General features: G+C 41.1%; 1 protein-coding gene across 3 annotated transcripts in view; it reads left to right on the forward strand.

Annotated features, from left to right (window-relative positions):
* LOC126253031 (bromodomain-containing protein 8) overlaps nt 1-15,456 on the forward strand; it is a 279,380-nt gene that overhangs the window by 209,784 nt on the left and 54,140 nt on the right. For 2 of the 3 annotated variants that reach the window (XM_049954097.1, XM_049954099.1), the window contains exon 14: nt 2,388-2,554. In XM_049954097.1, the coding sequence (XP_049810054.1) occupies nt 2,388-2,554 (167 nt within the window). The remainder of the gene's footprint in view (nt 1-2,387; nt 2,555-15,456) is intronic. The other variant, XM_049954098.1, reaches the window with a different exon arrangement.

A 15,456-nucleotide genomic window follows, 5' to 3' on the forward strand; every position in this document is an offset into this window, starting at 1 on the left:
ATTTTTGGATTTGGTAAAACTCCTACTCAGTAGCCTCTGCTGAGTGCCAGCTCCTAGGTTCCATCTGGCGTACCTTTGCGTGAGCTCTTACGCCTGGTTTCCAATTCTGTCCTACAAAAAAACATATGTCGTATGTTTCTCCCATTGTACCACAGTCCATTGACCCGGAACTCTACCTATGTATGCAGCACCTGAACATTGTAACACAGTCCCGTTTCTTGGGCCTCCTTTTTGATGAAAAGCTAATGTGGCTGCCCCATATTCATTATGTGAATACTTGCTGCATGCAGAAGCTTAATGATCCCTGCTTCCTTGCCCACACATCTTGGTGTACAGATTGTGCTTCTCTTAACATGTATGTACGAGACCTTGGTTTTATCCTGACTGGACTACGGTTGCCAGGTTTATGGCTCAACGGCTCCTTCAGCTTTAAAACCATTAGACCCAGTCCACAATCTTGTGCATCTGGCCACCGGTGCCTTTCAGACTAATCCCGTAGACAGTCTCCGTGCCGAAGCAGGCATGTTACCCCTTCAGATGGTACCACCTCTTGGTTTCCTATGCAATCACCATTTGACAATTCCCTGATCATCCCACATATCCCATTCTCTTTACATACGAGAGATCTCATCCTCCTTATACCTGCTCTTCAGTAGGTCCACTAGTTTGAATGCATCTTGTTCCCTCTGCCAAGATCTCCATCTCTGCTCCTTGGATTGTGCTTCCCACGTTTTCTCCTGCACTACTCCTTGAATGGTGCCCAAGCCACAGATTAGGACCGATCTCTTCCAAGGTCCTAAAGCCTCAGTTGCTCCCACGACCTTTTGGCTCCTGTTACATCCAGCTCTTAAAGAGGTCCAGGGTGCTATCATCTTTCACATCAATGGTTCTAAAACTGTGGATCATATGTGATATACTTTTACATCTGCCAATATGGAATGCCATTCACTGGCGGGAACATGTAGTGTGTTTATGGCAGAGCTGACAGCTGTTAGGGGAGCAGTCCATTTCACTGAATGGGCCTCCTTTGATCGTGTTTTAATATGTACCGACTCACTGAGCACTCTCCTGGCTGTTGACCAATGCTATTCTTACCATTATTTGGTCTCGACTATTTGTGACCTTCTCGCTGGCCTTCAGGTACTCAATTGTCTTTTTCTCCATCCCAATTTGTGTGGGTATCCTGGGAAATGAACTGGCTGACTGTGTGGCTAAAGCAGCTCGTTCTTGCTCCCCCTTCACTTTGCCGACCCCAGTGTGGATTTGCAGGTGCACACGAGATATCTACTCACTCGGAAATGGAACGTCATCTGATGGGCTCTGCCCCATCTAATAAACTCTGCACAATCGAAGAGACACATCTCTTGTCCACTTTCCCAGAAGGCATCCACTGTATTATGTTGTCTCCACATCAGTTATACCAGGTTAGCCCATTGTTTTCTTTTGTGTAACCAACTACCTGCATTGTGGTTGTGGAGCCTTGCAGTCGGTAGCTCGTCTCTTGGTGGAATGCCTTCTCCTTTTGGCCCTCTGTGCTAAGTATGGACTTGTGGACTCGCTGCCTCTAATATTGCCAGACGATTCATAGATGGTTTAATTTATTCTCAGTTATAATGTTTTAATCTACCTCCGGACCAGGGCCAAGGTGTTTGGGGATGGGATGTCTTCCACTGTTTGCAGGGTGTGGAGGATCCCAATCTTCCCTCGTTCACCAGGCTGCTCTTTCATACTTCTTTTGCTCTGTTTTAATCACTGTAGATTTGGTTTGTGTCCTTTTTTCTGCACCCTGTTTTCTGTACTCGGTGTCGCACTTTGTTGAATAGTGGTCACTCCTGACTGTGTGGATCGGGTGAGAGAGTGTGGGGACACTCTTCCTGTCGCATGCAGAGCCCCAGGAGTGCCCATCTGCTGACTTCCCTAACTCCTTCATTTTGCTTTTATTACTTAAGGTACAAAATATGTCCATTTTTTTTTAGCCTTCTCGCTTTTACTGTTATTAATCTTCTGACTAGATCAGTAAGTAATCTCAGTGGCAGTCTCAACTTCCGGATGCACCACTCTTGCATCAAAGGACTGATGATGACACCTTCAACCAACGAACAACTTTAACTTGATATTTGTAGCTGCAGATTTTGCCAGTTTAGTATACTTTTCGCAGAAATTAATCTAGAAATTGTAAATTAGGATCCTGCAGAAACTGTTTCATTTTTAACTTGCATATGATAGTAGCATTTTTTAAAAAGTAATGCCTCACAATAGTAACTACATTTTGTCCATCATAAAGCTTGGAGAATTTTGTGTAATTATAATTATTACTTTTACGGTACCTCTGAGAATACTTTCTATAAATTAAGTCGTGCATAATAAAATGTTTGTTCTTTTGTTAGCAGGAGAGTGCTAAGGGTGGAAAATTAGGTACTCGTGCAATCCGGGCAGACACGCCTTCAACAGAAGAAGAAAAAACAAGTGATGCAGAATCATCTAAACCATCCATTAAAAAGCGGTCTGCGGCAGCAACAGCTGATTCAGTCCCAAGTAGTCCTGGTTACCACACGTGAGTATGAGAATGCAATAAAATTTTGCTATGTTGTGTAATTGACTATTGTATTGTATAATCACTAATTTGTAATTTTTATTTCAAATCACACTTTATTAAGTAATATGTAGGAAATATGATTAGCTTAGTAGATACCTGGAGTGTTGAGTGTCATCAAAATACCGAGAAGTGTGGGGTTGTCATACGAAACAGTTTTATTACCTGTTGTTCTAATAAAATGTGCATTGTGTGGCAACATTAAATTGGTATTTATTAATAAAGGGAAGCCATAGAGAAGTTTAATATTAGAATTTACCCTCTAAATTTGTAACAGATATTTGTGCCAGTTTCCATAATCCTCATTGCAGGTGCCTACATTTCATCCTTAAATAGTGGCTGCAGTAATCTTTCTGTATAAACTGCTCCAGTGTCACACTTATTGTGCTAAATTTTCCTGTCTTGCTGACCATTTCATTTAGATTTTATCCAGTGTTCTACTGTGACTGTGATAAATGAAGTGTTTCAGAAATGACACAACCAGTTGCCTTTTGTAATGAGAAGATTTTTATTTTCCCATTATCAGTTTCAAGTCACCCAGTGGTGCATGAGTTTACACTTTCTCTGTGTTTTCATTGTCTTTATTGTATTTTTCACTTTCCATTATTGGCGGCTCTACAGTGGTTGAGACACTATATTCACATTCTGGAGGACCAGGGTTCAAATCCCTGACCAGCCATACATATCTAGGTTTCCCACAGTTTCCCTAAATGCAAATAAAGGATGGTTCGTAGGAAAAGGACACAACTAAATTCTTTCCCCACTTCCCTCTGTTCCAAACTTGTACTATGTGTTCCAAATTTGTACTGTGTGTCTAATCATAAACTCATTCATAGAAGGTTAAAACACCAATCTTCCTTACTTTTTCTTTCTCCGACACCGCAAGTCTTTTCTAGTTTAGTCATGTGTGTCCCCCCCCCCCCCCCCCTCCTTTTTAAAAGGCACTTTCATAATATTGGCGCTTTAGTATATTTATTTATTTGAATAACCCTTTTGGAGCATATGATAAGTCAGCTTTGGTTTTGCTTCTTTATATTTAATTTCTGTTGCTCCCAGACAGCCTTCATCCTTCAAGACTGTCATTCATTTTCATCCTAGATCCACTTCCTCCCATTTGCAAACATCTTTCTTTTGTGATATCCTGCTTCTCGTGTTGCTTAATTTTGATTCCAGTGTTTTTGATATCTTTGGCAATGTCATTGAGCCCTGTGGGTGTGGATGTTTAGTAAGTTGATGATCTCCTTGCTTTGTCTGTTACTATCCATTCAGTATATGTACCCATAAAACTGTATTATTCTTTCCCTCATTACATCAGTTAGCTTTTCCATTTTCAAGTACAGCTCTCTGTTTGATCTTAGTTGTACTCAGCATTTCTATTACTTTTAGGTCCCAATATTTTCCTTAGAAATCTTCTTTCAACTTTTTCCAGTTTTTCAAGATCCCAAAATCTTGTAAATTTAAGTGTTCCTTCTGCATATAATGTTTAGGCATTACCATTGTTTGATAGTGTCTTAGTTTTGTGGTTTCAGGACTAAGATTTTTCACTATATATGTTTCTCGTCATATGTTATGCCCTTTATAGTTAGTGTACTACTTTTTTCTGTTGCTGTCCCCCCATTTGTGTTGCACATTATCCATTCTCCTATGTATTTAAAACAATTTGTTTTAGATATTGTGTTGTTGTGAATTGCAAGATTTTGAGGGGCAATTTTTTTTTCCTTCCCCCCATGAACTGTATTTTTTTCAAATGATACTTTGTCATATTTTTCTGTAGTTCTGTGGTTTTTTTTTTTGTCACTGTCCAGACATTCAATAATTAAAGCCATATTAGCTGCAAAAAACTGCACAGTCTATGGTGATTTCATTTGAATTTCTTCCCAGCTGGTGCACCCTCAGTATTGGTGGATTTCCTGCATCCCCTCACTACCTCCTCTAATGTGCAGTTGAAAAGTAGAGGTGACAAACCATCTATTTGTCTTTCTCCTGACTTTATTTCAAAAGGAGTTGACAGTTCCATCACAAGTATTATTTTCAATGTTGTGTTTGTTAAAGTCCATTTATTTGTGTTATTCTATTATTGACTTCAGATTCTTTTATAATGTTGATTATTGCTTTTCTATCAATTGAGTCATAGGATTTCTTAAAATCTAGAGAAGTTATCACATATGTCAAGTTTATGATTTTCCTCATTTCTATTACATTACAAAATTTAATATTTTCTCTGCACAAAACCTTCCCTTCCTAAATCCCATTTGATTCTCACCTAGTTGTGGGTCAAATATTCCATCAGCTTTCCTTGAAAGTGCCACAGACAAGATCTTATATTTTAATGGCAGAAGGCAGATCCTCTATAACTATTACAGGATATATACTGCCTGGGACAACTGGGAGATACGGGAAAAACCCGGGAATTTTTTCGTCCAGGAGAAAACTGGGAAAAACCTGGGAATTTTTTAGAGTTCTGGTAATTTTTCATTGTTTTTGTTTTCAGTTAAATTTGTGTTATTTTGACTGGTAAGAACCGATACTCTAACAAAGGATATTACTGTATCCCACTACTGCAGAATAATAATGCAACAATAAAACATGAACGAGAGGAAAAACGAAAATAAAACTTAAATTGCAAAGGAAATGGGCCATATACAACAAAAAAACATTGCTCATACAAGCGTCTGCCAACAGCAAAATGTGTCAGGGCTTTAGGAAGACTATGCAATGCTTTGTAACAACAAATTGCTTCCAATGTGTGTGACGTCACAACTGTTTACATTAGATTCATTTCAACATTTAAGATCGGGATCATGCGCATGCGCAGTTGAGTAATACCTCCTCCCACTTCTGGCTTCAGAATTGTGGCTGTTGGCTGTGAAAGCAGTCACAGCTAGATGCTACCAGGAAAAATGTTTTGCAAAGCGCCTAGCATCCACCGCACATTGGTCTATCGATTATTCGTATGACTTTGAAACGCTTCCCTGTCGATTTTTGAACACATTCTATGTTGATTTCTTAATGATTGCATAGTGTATGTGCTGTCTCTGTCAGGGGAATCTAGAAACAAACATTCCTGCAGACAAAAGGGCCTATACGAGCTGAGCAGAGTATTGCCCCTATCATAGATCCGGGGCTGATGAGCAGAGCAGTCTGACTTATAGTGGGGAAGTGGGTAGTCTCCATGTGACCCATGTTTACATTTAGTGGTTTCGCTGTTTGCTCTCGTTTACGGCTCTCGCGTCAAATGAAAACAAAACTGTTTTCTGTGGCCAAGAGCTATCAAGTGAATTAAAATACATTCACATAATTAAGGAAGGCTAAAATATGTTATTAGTTTCAGATTATATTTTATTTCCATCGTTCTGACAGTCAGGCATTAATTCCTTTGCAGTCAGTGAAGTTATTTTTGTCAATTTGAAAGAAATTTTCTTTTATTAATCTTTTCCGCTGAGGTAGTCAATATATTTGAAACGAAGTGTTTAATTCCACACTATTGGCTAGTTTCAACAGTTTGCTGCATTTCAAGTGCACGTTTTCACCTTCTAGCACGTATATACAGGGTGGTCCATTGCGAGTGACTGGGCCAAATATCTCACGAAATAAGCGTCAAACGGAAAAACTACAAAGAACGAAACTCATCTAGCATGAAGGGGGAAACCAGATGGCACTATAATTGGCCTGCTAGATGGCGCTGCCATAGGTCAAACGGATATCAACTGTGTTTTTTTTAAAAATAGGAACCTCCATTTTTAATTACATATTTGTGTAGTACGTAAAGAAATGTGAATGTTTTAGTTGGACCACTTTTTTCGCTTTGTGATAGATGGCGCTGTAATAGTCACAAACATGTAAGTACATGGTATCATGTAACACTCCGCCAGTGCGGACGGTATTTGCTTCGTGATACATTACCTGTGTTAAAATGGACCCTTTACCAATTGCGGAAAAGGTCGATATCGTGTTGATGTATGGCTATTGTGATCAAAATGCCCAACGGGCATGTGCTATGTATGCTGCTCGGTACCCTGAACGACATCATCCAAGTGTCCAGACCATTCGCCAGATAGTTAAGTTATTTAAGGAAACAGGAAGTGTTCAGCCACATGTGAAACGTCAACCACGACTTGCAACAAATGATGCCCAAGTAGGTGTTTTTGCTGCTGTTGCAGCTAATCCGCACATCAGTAGCAGACAAATTGCACGACAATCGGGAATCTCAAAAATGTCTGTGTTGAGAATGCTACATCAACATCGATTGCACCCATGCCATATTTCTATGCACCAGGAATTGCATGGTGACGACTTTGAATGTCGTGTACAGTTCTGCCACTGGGCACAAGAGAAATTACGGGACGATGACAGATTTTTTGCACGCGTTCTATTTAGCGATGAAGCGTCATCCACCAGCACCGGTAACGTAAACCGGCATAATATGCACTATTGGGCAACGGAAAATCCACGATGGCTGCAACAAGTGGAACATCAGCAACCGTGGTGGGTTAATGTGTGGTGCGGCATTATGGGAGGAAGGATATCGATGGCGGTCTAAATAGTGCAATGTACACTGATTTCCTACATAATGTTCTACTGATGATACTACAAGATGTTTCACTGCATGACAGAATGGCAATGTACTTCCAACATGATGGATGTCCGGCGCATAGCTCACGTGCATTTGAAGCGGTATTGAATAGCATATTTCATGACAGGTGGATTGGTCGTTGAAGCACCATACCATGGCCCGCACGTTCACTGGATCTGACGTCCCCATATTTCTTTCTGTGGGGAAAGTTGAAGGATATTTGCTATCGTGATCCACCGACAACGCCTGACAACATGTGTCAGCGCATTGTCAATGCATGTGCGAACAATACGGAAGGCGAACTACTCGCTGTTGAGAGGAATGTTGTTACACATATAGCCAAATGCATTGAGGTTGATGGACATCATTTTGAGCATTTATTGCATTAATGTGGTACTTACAGGTAATCGCGCTGTAACAGCATGCGTTTTCAGAAATGATAAGTTCACAAAGGTGCATATATCACATTGGAACAACCGAAATAAAATGTTCAAACGGTACCTATGGTCTGTATTTCAATTTAAAAAACCTACCTGTTACCAATTGTTCGTCTAAAATTGTGAACCATATGTTTTTGACTATTACAGCGCCATCTATCACAAAGCGAAAAACGTGGTCCAACTAAAACATTCATGTTTCTTTACATACTACACCAGTATGTAATAAAAAATGAGGGTTTCTATTTAAAAAACACAGTTGATATCCATTTGACCTAGTGGGCCAACCATAGTGCCATCTGGTTTTCCCCTTCAAGCTAGACAAGTTTCGTTCTTTGTAGTTTTTCTGTTTGACACTTATTTCATGAGATATTTGGCCCAGTCATGATCAATGGACCACTCTGTATATGCCTTAATAAAGAACCAAACATAATACAGTACTGGCACTCCAAGAAAATTTACATCCCGAAAACGTCACTGGAAAGCTTAATATCAGTTCGAGGCCTACTGCGCTGGGAATCTTCACATACGAATTTGCACTTTAAATATGCACTTCAAATGCGCACATATCAGTATGGGTCACAAAATTCCGATGCTCTTGGAGTATACTCTGATGTCTTGTTTCTTTTATGACATAATGTAAGGTATTTTAATGTTTAACACGTACGAACATACGGGCCTCCTACGTCATCGTAGCTGCGCAAGGTCGGTGGCGCCTGTTACCTGGCGCTCTCTGGCAACTGCTGAAACGAACCTATTTCCAACAGGTCGCGGGAAAATATTGTGGATGATGGTTTGAAAAGCGTTACTTTCAAAGTAAATTTCCTTTTACGCAAGTTGAACTATGAGTGAGAATGTATGATGAATTTCGTAAATTAGAGAGCGTTTGACACTGATATAAAAATCAACTCTTTGAAGACTAGCCATTTACATGAATTTCGAGCCCAGAAGATCAGAAATTTATGTCATTATTGAAATTTTTCTGGCGCATTTATGTGATATGTCTTAAAGTGTAATACGCGCGTAAAAAACCAACATTATATGTGAAAGGTTAGCTTCTGTTGCAGCATATTAACCTTAGAAACCAATATTATATGTGAAAGCTTTGGTTTTCTTGTAGCAACTCTATGTATGTTAATTTAAACCATTAACATTTCCTGTTTGTGTGTTCACGCTACTTATCAGTGATGTTGCTATTGGCTGACTACCTCACGTGTCCTAAGCTCTGAATATCCGCTGTCATCGGCTGGCGAGATCACGTGGCATGAGCTATGACTGGCTTACAAAAGCGCTTTGCAATCTCGATTTCAATGCTTCGGAAATTCGTATTACTGAGGAAAAAGCCCTTGTTTCAAAAAGCTCCATCAACCAGTGCACATTGGTCTGTCGATTACTCACATGATTTTGAACACATCCCTGTTGGTTTTTGAACAGATTCTAAGTTTATTTCTGAAAGAGTTGTAAGTTGATTTTTGAATGTGTGCATAGTGTACTTGATGCCTCTGCCAGGGGAATCCCCGTCGCATCTAGAAATAAACTTTCCTGCAGTCGAAAGGGGACGGGTCTATACAAGCTGAGCGGAATAAAGCCGAATGGGTGAATGCCAATCGCTGTTTGTGGTTGACTGGGTTTGCAAATGATCGGCGTTGTTATAACTACTAGCGGATTCCATAGATTCAGACAACCAGATTGTAAATAAATGACTAATGGGAATAACAGGCAATAAAGATTGTGTATTGCCTCCTCCATGTATTCAAGAAAATGAAATTTTCTTCTGATAAACCTTCCGGGATGTAAGGTCGTGGTCCATGAAACTCTTCAGCTCCTTAATTTTCATGGACCACGACCTTACATCCCGGAAGGTTTACCAGAAGATATGTCATCCGGTCGTGAAAGCTTTCATACTATGATCAAAATGAAATTTTGCCAGGAAATTTTTGGACAGACCGCTACACTTCTAAGGGCCAGTAATACAGTCCCCAGCTAGCAGCCGCTAAAGCTCTATTCTGGGAGTAGCGCGGAAAAAGCATTGTACGAACATGTAATAACACCTAACCGGAGAATAAATGTAGGGTAACTAAACCGGTGATTGTGGCAGGGTTTGTGAAGTTAACCGAAGAATAAGTTTTGCCACTGACAGGAATAGTTACAGAATTAGTGATGACAAGATTGTTTGTTAGAACATAGGAGGAGAAGGAACGGGGACTCACACAAATCACGGAAGAATATGACAATTCCAAATTTATAAAAAAAAATTTGTACTACTACTTCTCATGCTTCAGAAGCTAGAGAGTATGAATGAAATGTGAAACTATTTCCTAACATAAAACTTTTTGCTTGTAGTAGGCCTAATAGGCATTTGATACTGGTACTTTGTGAATTATATTCCGTGGTGTTATAAAAATGACCAATTGTGACAAAACAGTCTCATTTATTTAGTGTGTGTAACATTTGCTGCAATATTAGGCAGGCGTATTTCATTTTATTTAGCAGACAGTGATAAAATACACGTAATCAGATCGAGAAACCACACCAGTCTTGGGTACTATTTATATCAACAGTTTTTCTAGTATTAGACGACGACATTTCATTTTTTCATGTAGCAAAACGTTGACTAACTTTGATGAGGTAATAGATTCTTTCCCACAAAGGAAAGTACGCCATATAAAGCTGTGGCAAGATTAGAGAGAAAAAAAGCTAGGACTTAAGGATCGAAGAAATGTGTACTGCTGTCTTGCTTGTCTCTTTGTCTTTACTTGTTTTATGTATCCTATATTTAATTTTGTCGCACAAAACAGCAAGTTATTAGCTAATAGGCAGTAAAGACTGCAGATTTTCTGAAGAGTTCTTGTTCTGCCGGTTACAAATAATCCCATCCAGTATTAATTGTGAGATTTTTAAAAGAGGGGTAGGATGTCAAACTGGTCGATTGGGAGCAGGAGAGGTACCACAGGACATTTTAATTTCCAGTGGCATGAATATAGTTTGATGGCGCCCATTACAAAATATTGCATGTTTGAATTCCACAGAGCGAAATACAGAGACGTGCAATGGAAGAATACTGTGTGAAGGGGCGTGGCACTGCACTTTGGCACACTTGAAGACCGAATAACAAGTTTTACACGTGACCCATGTTTACGTTAAGTGATTTTGCTGTTTCCTCTTCGTTTATTGCTCTCATGTCAAATGAAAACAAATTGGATTTCTGAGGCCAGGAGCTACCAAGTGAATGAAAATACATTCACATAATTACGGAAGGCTAAAATATGTAATTAGTTTCAGATTTAATTTTGTTTCCACCTGTCTGACAGTCAAGCGTTCATCGCCTTGCAGAACAATGAAGTTTTTTTGTCGGTTTTTAAAAGAAATCTTTTCTGCTGAGGCACTCAATGATTTTAAACGAAGTGTTTAATTCCACACTATTGGTTTGTTTCAACTATTCATTGCATTTCAGGTTCACATTTTCATCTTCTAGCACGTATGGTATTATGCCTTAATAAAGAACCAAACATGAGATAATACAGTACTGGTACTCCCAACAAATTTACATCTGAATCTGGACATACGAATGTGCACTTTAAGCCAAATGATGCATTTTATTATGGTTCACAGAATTCCCATGCTCTTGGAGTATCCTCTAATGTCTTGTTTCTTTTATGACATAATGTAAGGTCTTTTAATGTTTTACACGTACGAACTTACGGGCTTCCTGCGTCACCGTAGCTGCGCAAGCATGGCGACGCTTGTTATCTGGTGCTCTCTGGCAACTGCTGAAACGAATCTATTGCTAACAGGTTGCGAGAAAATATTCCGAATGGTTGTTTGGAAAGCGTTAATTTCAAAGTAAATTTCTTTTTACGCAAGATGAACTCTGTGCGCAAATCTCCGATGAATTTCTTAAATCACAGAGTGTTTGACTCTCATTCAAAAATCAAATCTTTGACAACGACCATTTAGAATATTTTCGAGCCTAGAAGATCAGACATTTATATGTCCTTGTTAAAAATTTTACTTGCACATTTGTGTGATGTATCATAAAGTGTAACACGCGCAAAAAAGATCACCATTATGTGTGAAAGCTTAGCTTCTTTTGCAGCTTATTAATCTTAGAGACCAATATTATTCCTAAAAGTTTTTCTTTTCTTGTAGCAACACTATGTATGTTAATTTAAACCGTTACCTTTTCCTATTTGTGTGTTCGCGCTGCTTAACACTGATGTTGCTATTGGCTGACTAGATCACGTGTCCTATGCTCTGAATATCCGCTGTCAGCGGCTGGCGAGATCGCTTGGCATGAGCTACGACTAGCTTACAAATCTAATTTTCAATTCTTTGGTGTTTGGTGGAATTCGAATTTTTACTTTCGTAATACAAAAATATGCAGTGTACATGGTGCTGCACATCAGACATCTTTCCAAAACGTGTTTTTTCCCCTGACTTTAGTTTTCTAAAGTGCCGGGAAATTCTACGCCGGTGTATAAAACCACAAACATTGAAAGGATTGATAAGTTTCACAGTTCTGAGGAAAATTATGCTGTTACTGAACACGGAAAACGTGTATTTTCATCCGGGAGAAAGTGTATTTTTAACCGGGAAATCTGGGAAAAATTCGGGAATTTTGTTTCCTCGCCCACGTATACACCCTGAACTTCCCTTCTCACAATATTGTTACATTCTGTCCTGGATTTTCCATTGTTTGATTTTTGCCTGACAGCTTGTCTTCGATCCTAACCCAGTGCTGTTTTCCTTTGTTACTATTTTCTTTTGCATCTTTATACTCAATGTCCGTCCTTCTTCTCTCTTCTTTCCTGTGTTTTTCTTGTCGCATTACAAACCGTACTGCACAGTCTATTTATGAGCCACACTGTGTCAACCATCTCGGCCACGCACAACAGTTGGCTACAAGACCATGCTGATTGTTGGTGCAGCATCTTATGTCCCACATTACTCTCGCGGATATAATTAGTCCTATACTTTCAAATTGATTAATCTCCCTGCATCATTTCCCGATTTTTGTGTGTTAACTCCTGCAAGTTTCTAGTGCCACACGGTATTGTAACTGATCCTAAGAACCCCTCCCTAACAACCCCCCCCCCCTCCCCTTTACTTTGATCCTTGTGACTTCTCGCCAGTTTGTGTTAGTTTTTGCCTTTCACTATTGTCAACTCCCTCAGATTTCGTCTTGCTTCTGCCTTTTGCATCCATTTTATCCTTTTCATGAATTTTCACATGTATTTAGATGTATTGGTGCTAAATTTTTCAGACATAATTCTATATTATTTACGTAATTTTCCCATTTTTCCATCACCATGGATCCTTGCTCCTTCCATTTGCATTAATACAGAAACGTTTCCTTATCCCTAGCCCGATCCCAGTCCCATGTATTGTTCCTGCGTTGTTGCTTGGCTCGTGGAATCCCCCCTAATGGCCTTACCATCAAATTACCCATCTCTGGCTGCCACCCCTCCTTCCAAAACGACCTCCACCTGTTCAGATTCCACCAATCCTTACCCCTAACAAACATAGTCTCCATCCACAAAATTCTCCTTCTATGCAAACCCAAATTCCTGGAACCCATAACACACAATGAAATTCTTGCCCTGCAGAAACTGGAGCAACACGCACAATGCCACCTCAAGAAGCTCTCCATCGTGCCCACTTCCTACTCCCGCCATGGAGTACCACTGTCCACCAGCTCTACAACAACTTCGAAACCTCCTCCACATCCCCTCATAGCTGACAAACCCTGTCTCGCAGACCTACTACACTTACCCCACCTTCCAAAACTCCCTGGCACCACCACACAGAATCCACAACCTAAACAGACCTGCAACAAAGACATGAACCTTTCCTACAGAAGTCTTAGCCCCACAGAAATATCAGTCCTTTCCAAAGGTCTCACCTTTTGCCCCACTCCCAAATCAGTCGTGCAGGACTTGTTAAAGACTTTCTCTCCTTTTCCCGGTCCCTACAGTGAAAACACTTTGTCGCCACCAACCCTACCAATCAGATTCAACTAAAGACCAATATTGAATCCTGCCTAACTCAGTTCACTCCTCCATTCAAAAGTGATCTACCCCCACTGCCCTCAAACCACCACCTGTTAACTTTCCAGAATTTCTTAACCTCGAACCTTGCTTCACTAATCATTCCCCAAATTCCTCCATGTGCTAACTAACCTTTCAGCCGCAGAAAAAACTGCAGTCAACCATCTAAAAACTGATCCTGACCTTATAATCCTACCTGCGGACAAAAGCTCAACCACTGTTGTTTTGACCCCCCCCTGGGGGACCCCAGTCCCTTTTGTGGGTACATGTGTGGCACACACAGGGCCCCAAGCTATTGCAGTCTCCTTTCATTTTTCCAAACTGCAGTACCGTCCCTGTTCTTCTCCTTCGCTGTCCTTGCTCCTTTCTCCCTGCCCCCTCCTTTCCCTCTTAATGGACTTCTTCATATCGATCTGGCTATCCTGCCGGCTTAGTTTTGGTATGTGCTATTGTTTAGTTTGCTGTTTCCATCTCCTTTTTGGCGTTTCCAACATTTTCCGTTCAGTGTGAGCCATTTAGGGATGAACTCCCAACCTTGTTTCCAGGCTCCTCTCCCCCTCCCCTCCCTTTTCCCCTTGCATCCTGGCTCCCTTCCTGCTAGGTCACCGGCATGGTACCCAGTCCGTGTGGTGGGGCTGTTAATACCCACTTGGCTGAGCCTCCTGACAACACAGGGATCACACTGCTTGTATCTGAGCTGTTAACACCTTGTGTATGACAAGAGTCGATGCCCATCACTTTGGGGCAATGGCCACTGTGCCAGACGGCCCTTGCTGTGGCTGGGTGGTGCCCATGGGGCGAGCCCCTGGTTGGAGTGGGTGGTATTAGGGCGGATGCCTTGCACATTAAGCGACAAAAGCTTCAACATCCTGGCCATTCTGTGGCCTTCTTTAAGAGTGATAGAAGACATGACACTCCTTCTTCTGATCCTTCGGCATTCCCCTCCCTGGCCACCCTCTGAGAAGAGTGTCAAGCTCGTCGGCTTGGGTTGAAACTTTTCCCTCGGTACCTGGTTTGTACCAGGACATACGGCAAAAGTTTTGCCATGACCAAGCCTTTGTTTTTCATAGAGACGATTGAAGATAAGCATGGCGAACTGGAATCCATGAGTAAAATGCGGTCCAGTTCTTTCTTATAAAGACATCTTCTACTGCCCAATCTGAAGCCCTATGTGCTGGTGACCATCTCTGTGACATCCCAGTCTCCGTCACACCCCACCAATCTTTGAACTCAGTACAGGGCATCATTTTCCACCGGGATCTTCTTCTCCAAACTGATGGGGAGCTCCGTGCAAACCTAGAGTGCCGAGGAGTCAGATTTATCCGCCATGTACAGTGAAGCCCTAAAAACAATCACACCAATACAGGTGCCTTAATCTTGGCCTTCAAGGGGGATACCCTCCCGGAGAAGGTAAAGGTGATGGTGAATCGGTGTGATGTAAAACCTTATATTCCACCACAGATGAGATGGTTTAATTGCTTACGGTTTGGACATGTCTTCCCGCTGTGCCAATGATCACCTCTGTGGTGACTGTGGGCGCCCCCTCCAAGAGGGGAGTGCCTGTCCTCTTCTGCCAATGTGCGTAAATTATAATGCGTAGTATCCTCCACACTCGCCAGCATGCCCGGTGTATGTGAAAGAATGACGGATTCAAGAGTACAAGACCTTACATCGACTTACCGAGGCTTTTCGAAAGTATGACTGGCTCCATCCCGTGCCTCTAACTTCTACTTTTGCTTCAGTTCTGTCCATTCCCCCTCCTACTCCCTCCTCTTCCCAGCCCCGCCCCATTCACTCCACACCTTC

The sequence above is a fragment of the Schistocerca nitens genome, chromosome 4, assembly GCF_023898315.1.
Source record: "Schistocerca nitens isolate TAMUIC-IGC-003100 chromosome 4, iqSchNite1.1, whole genome shotgun sequence".
NCBI classification, from domain to species: domain Eukaryota; kingdom Metazoa; phylum Arthropoda; class Insecta; order Orthoptera; family Acrididae; genus Schistocerca; species Schistocerca nitens.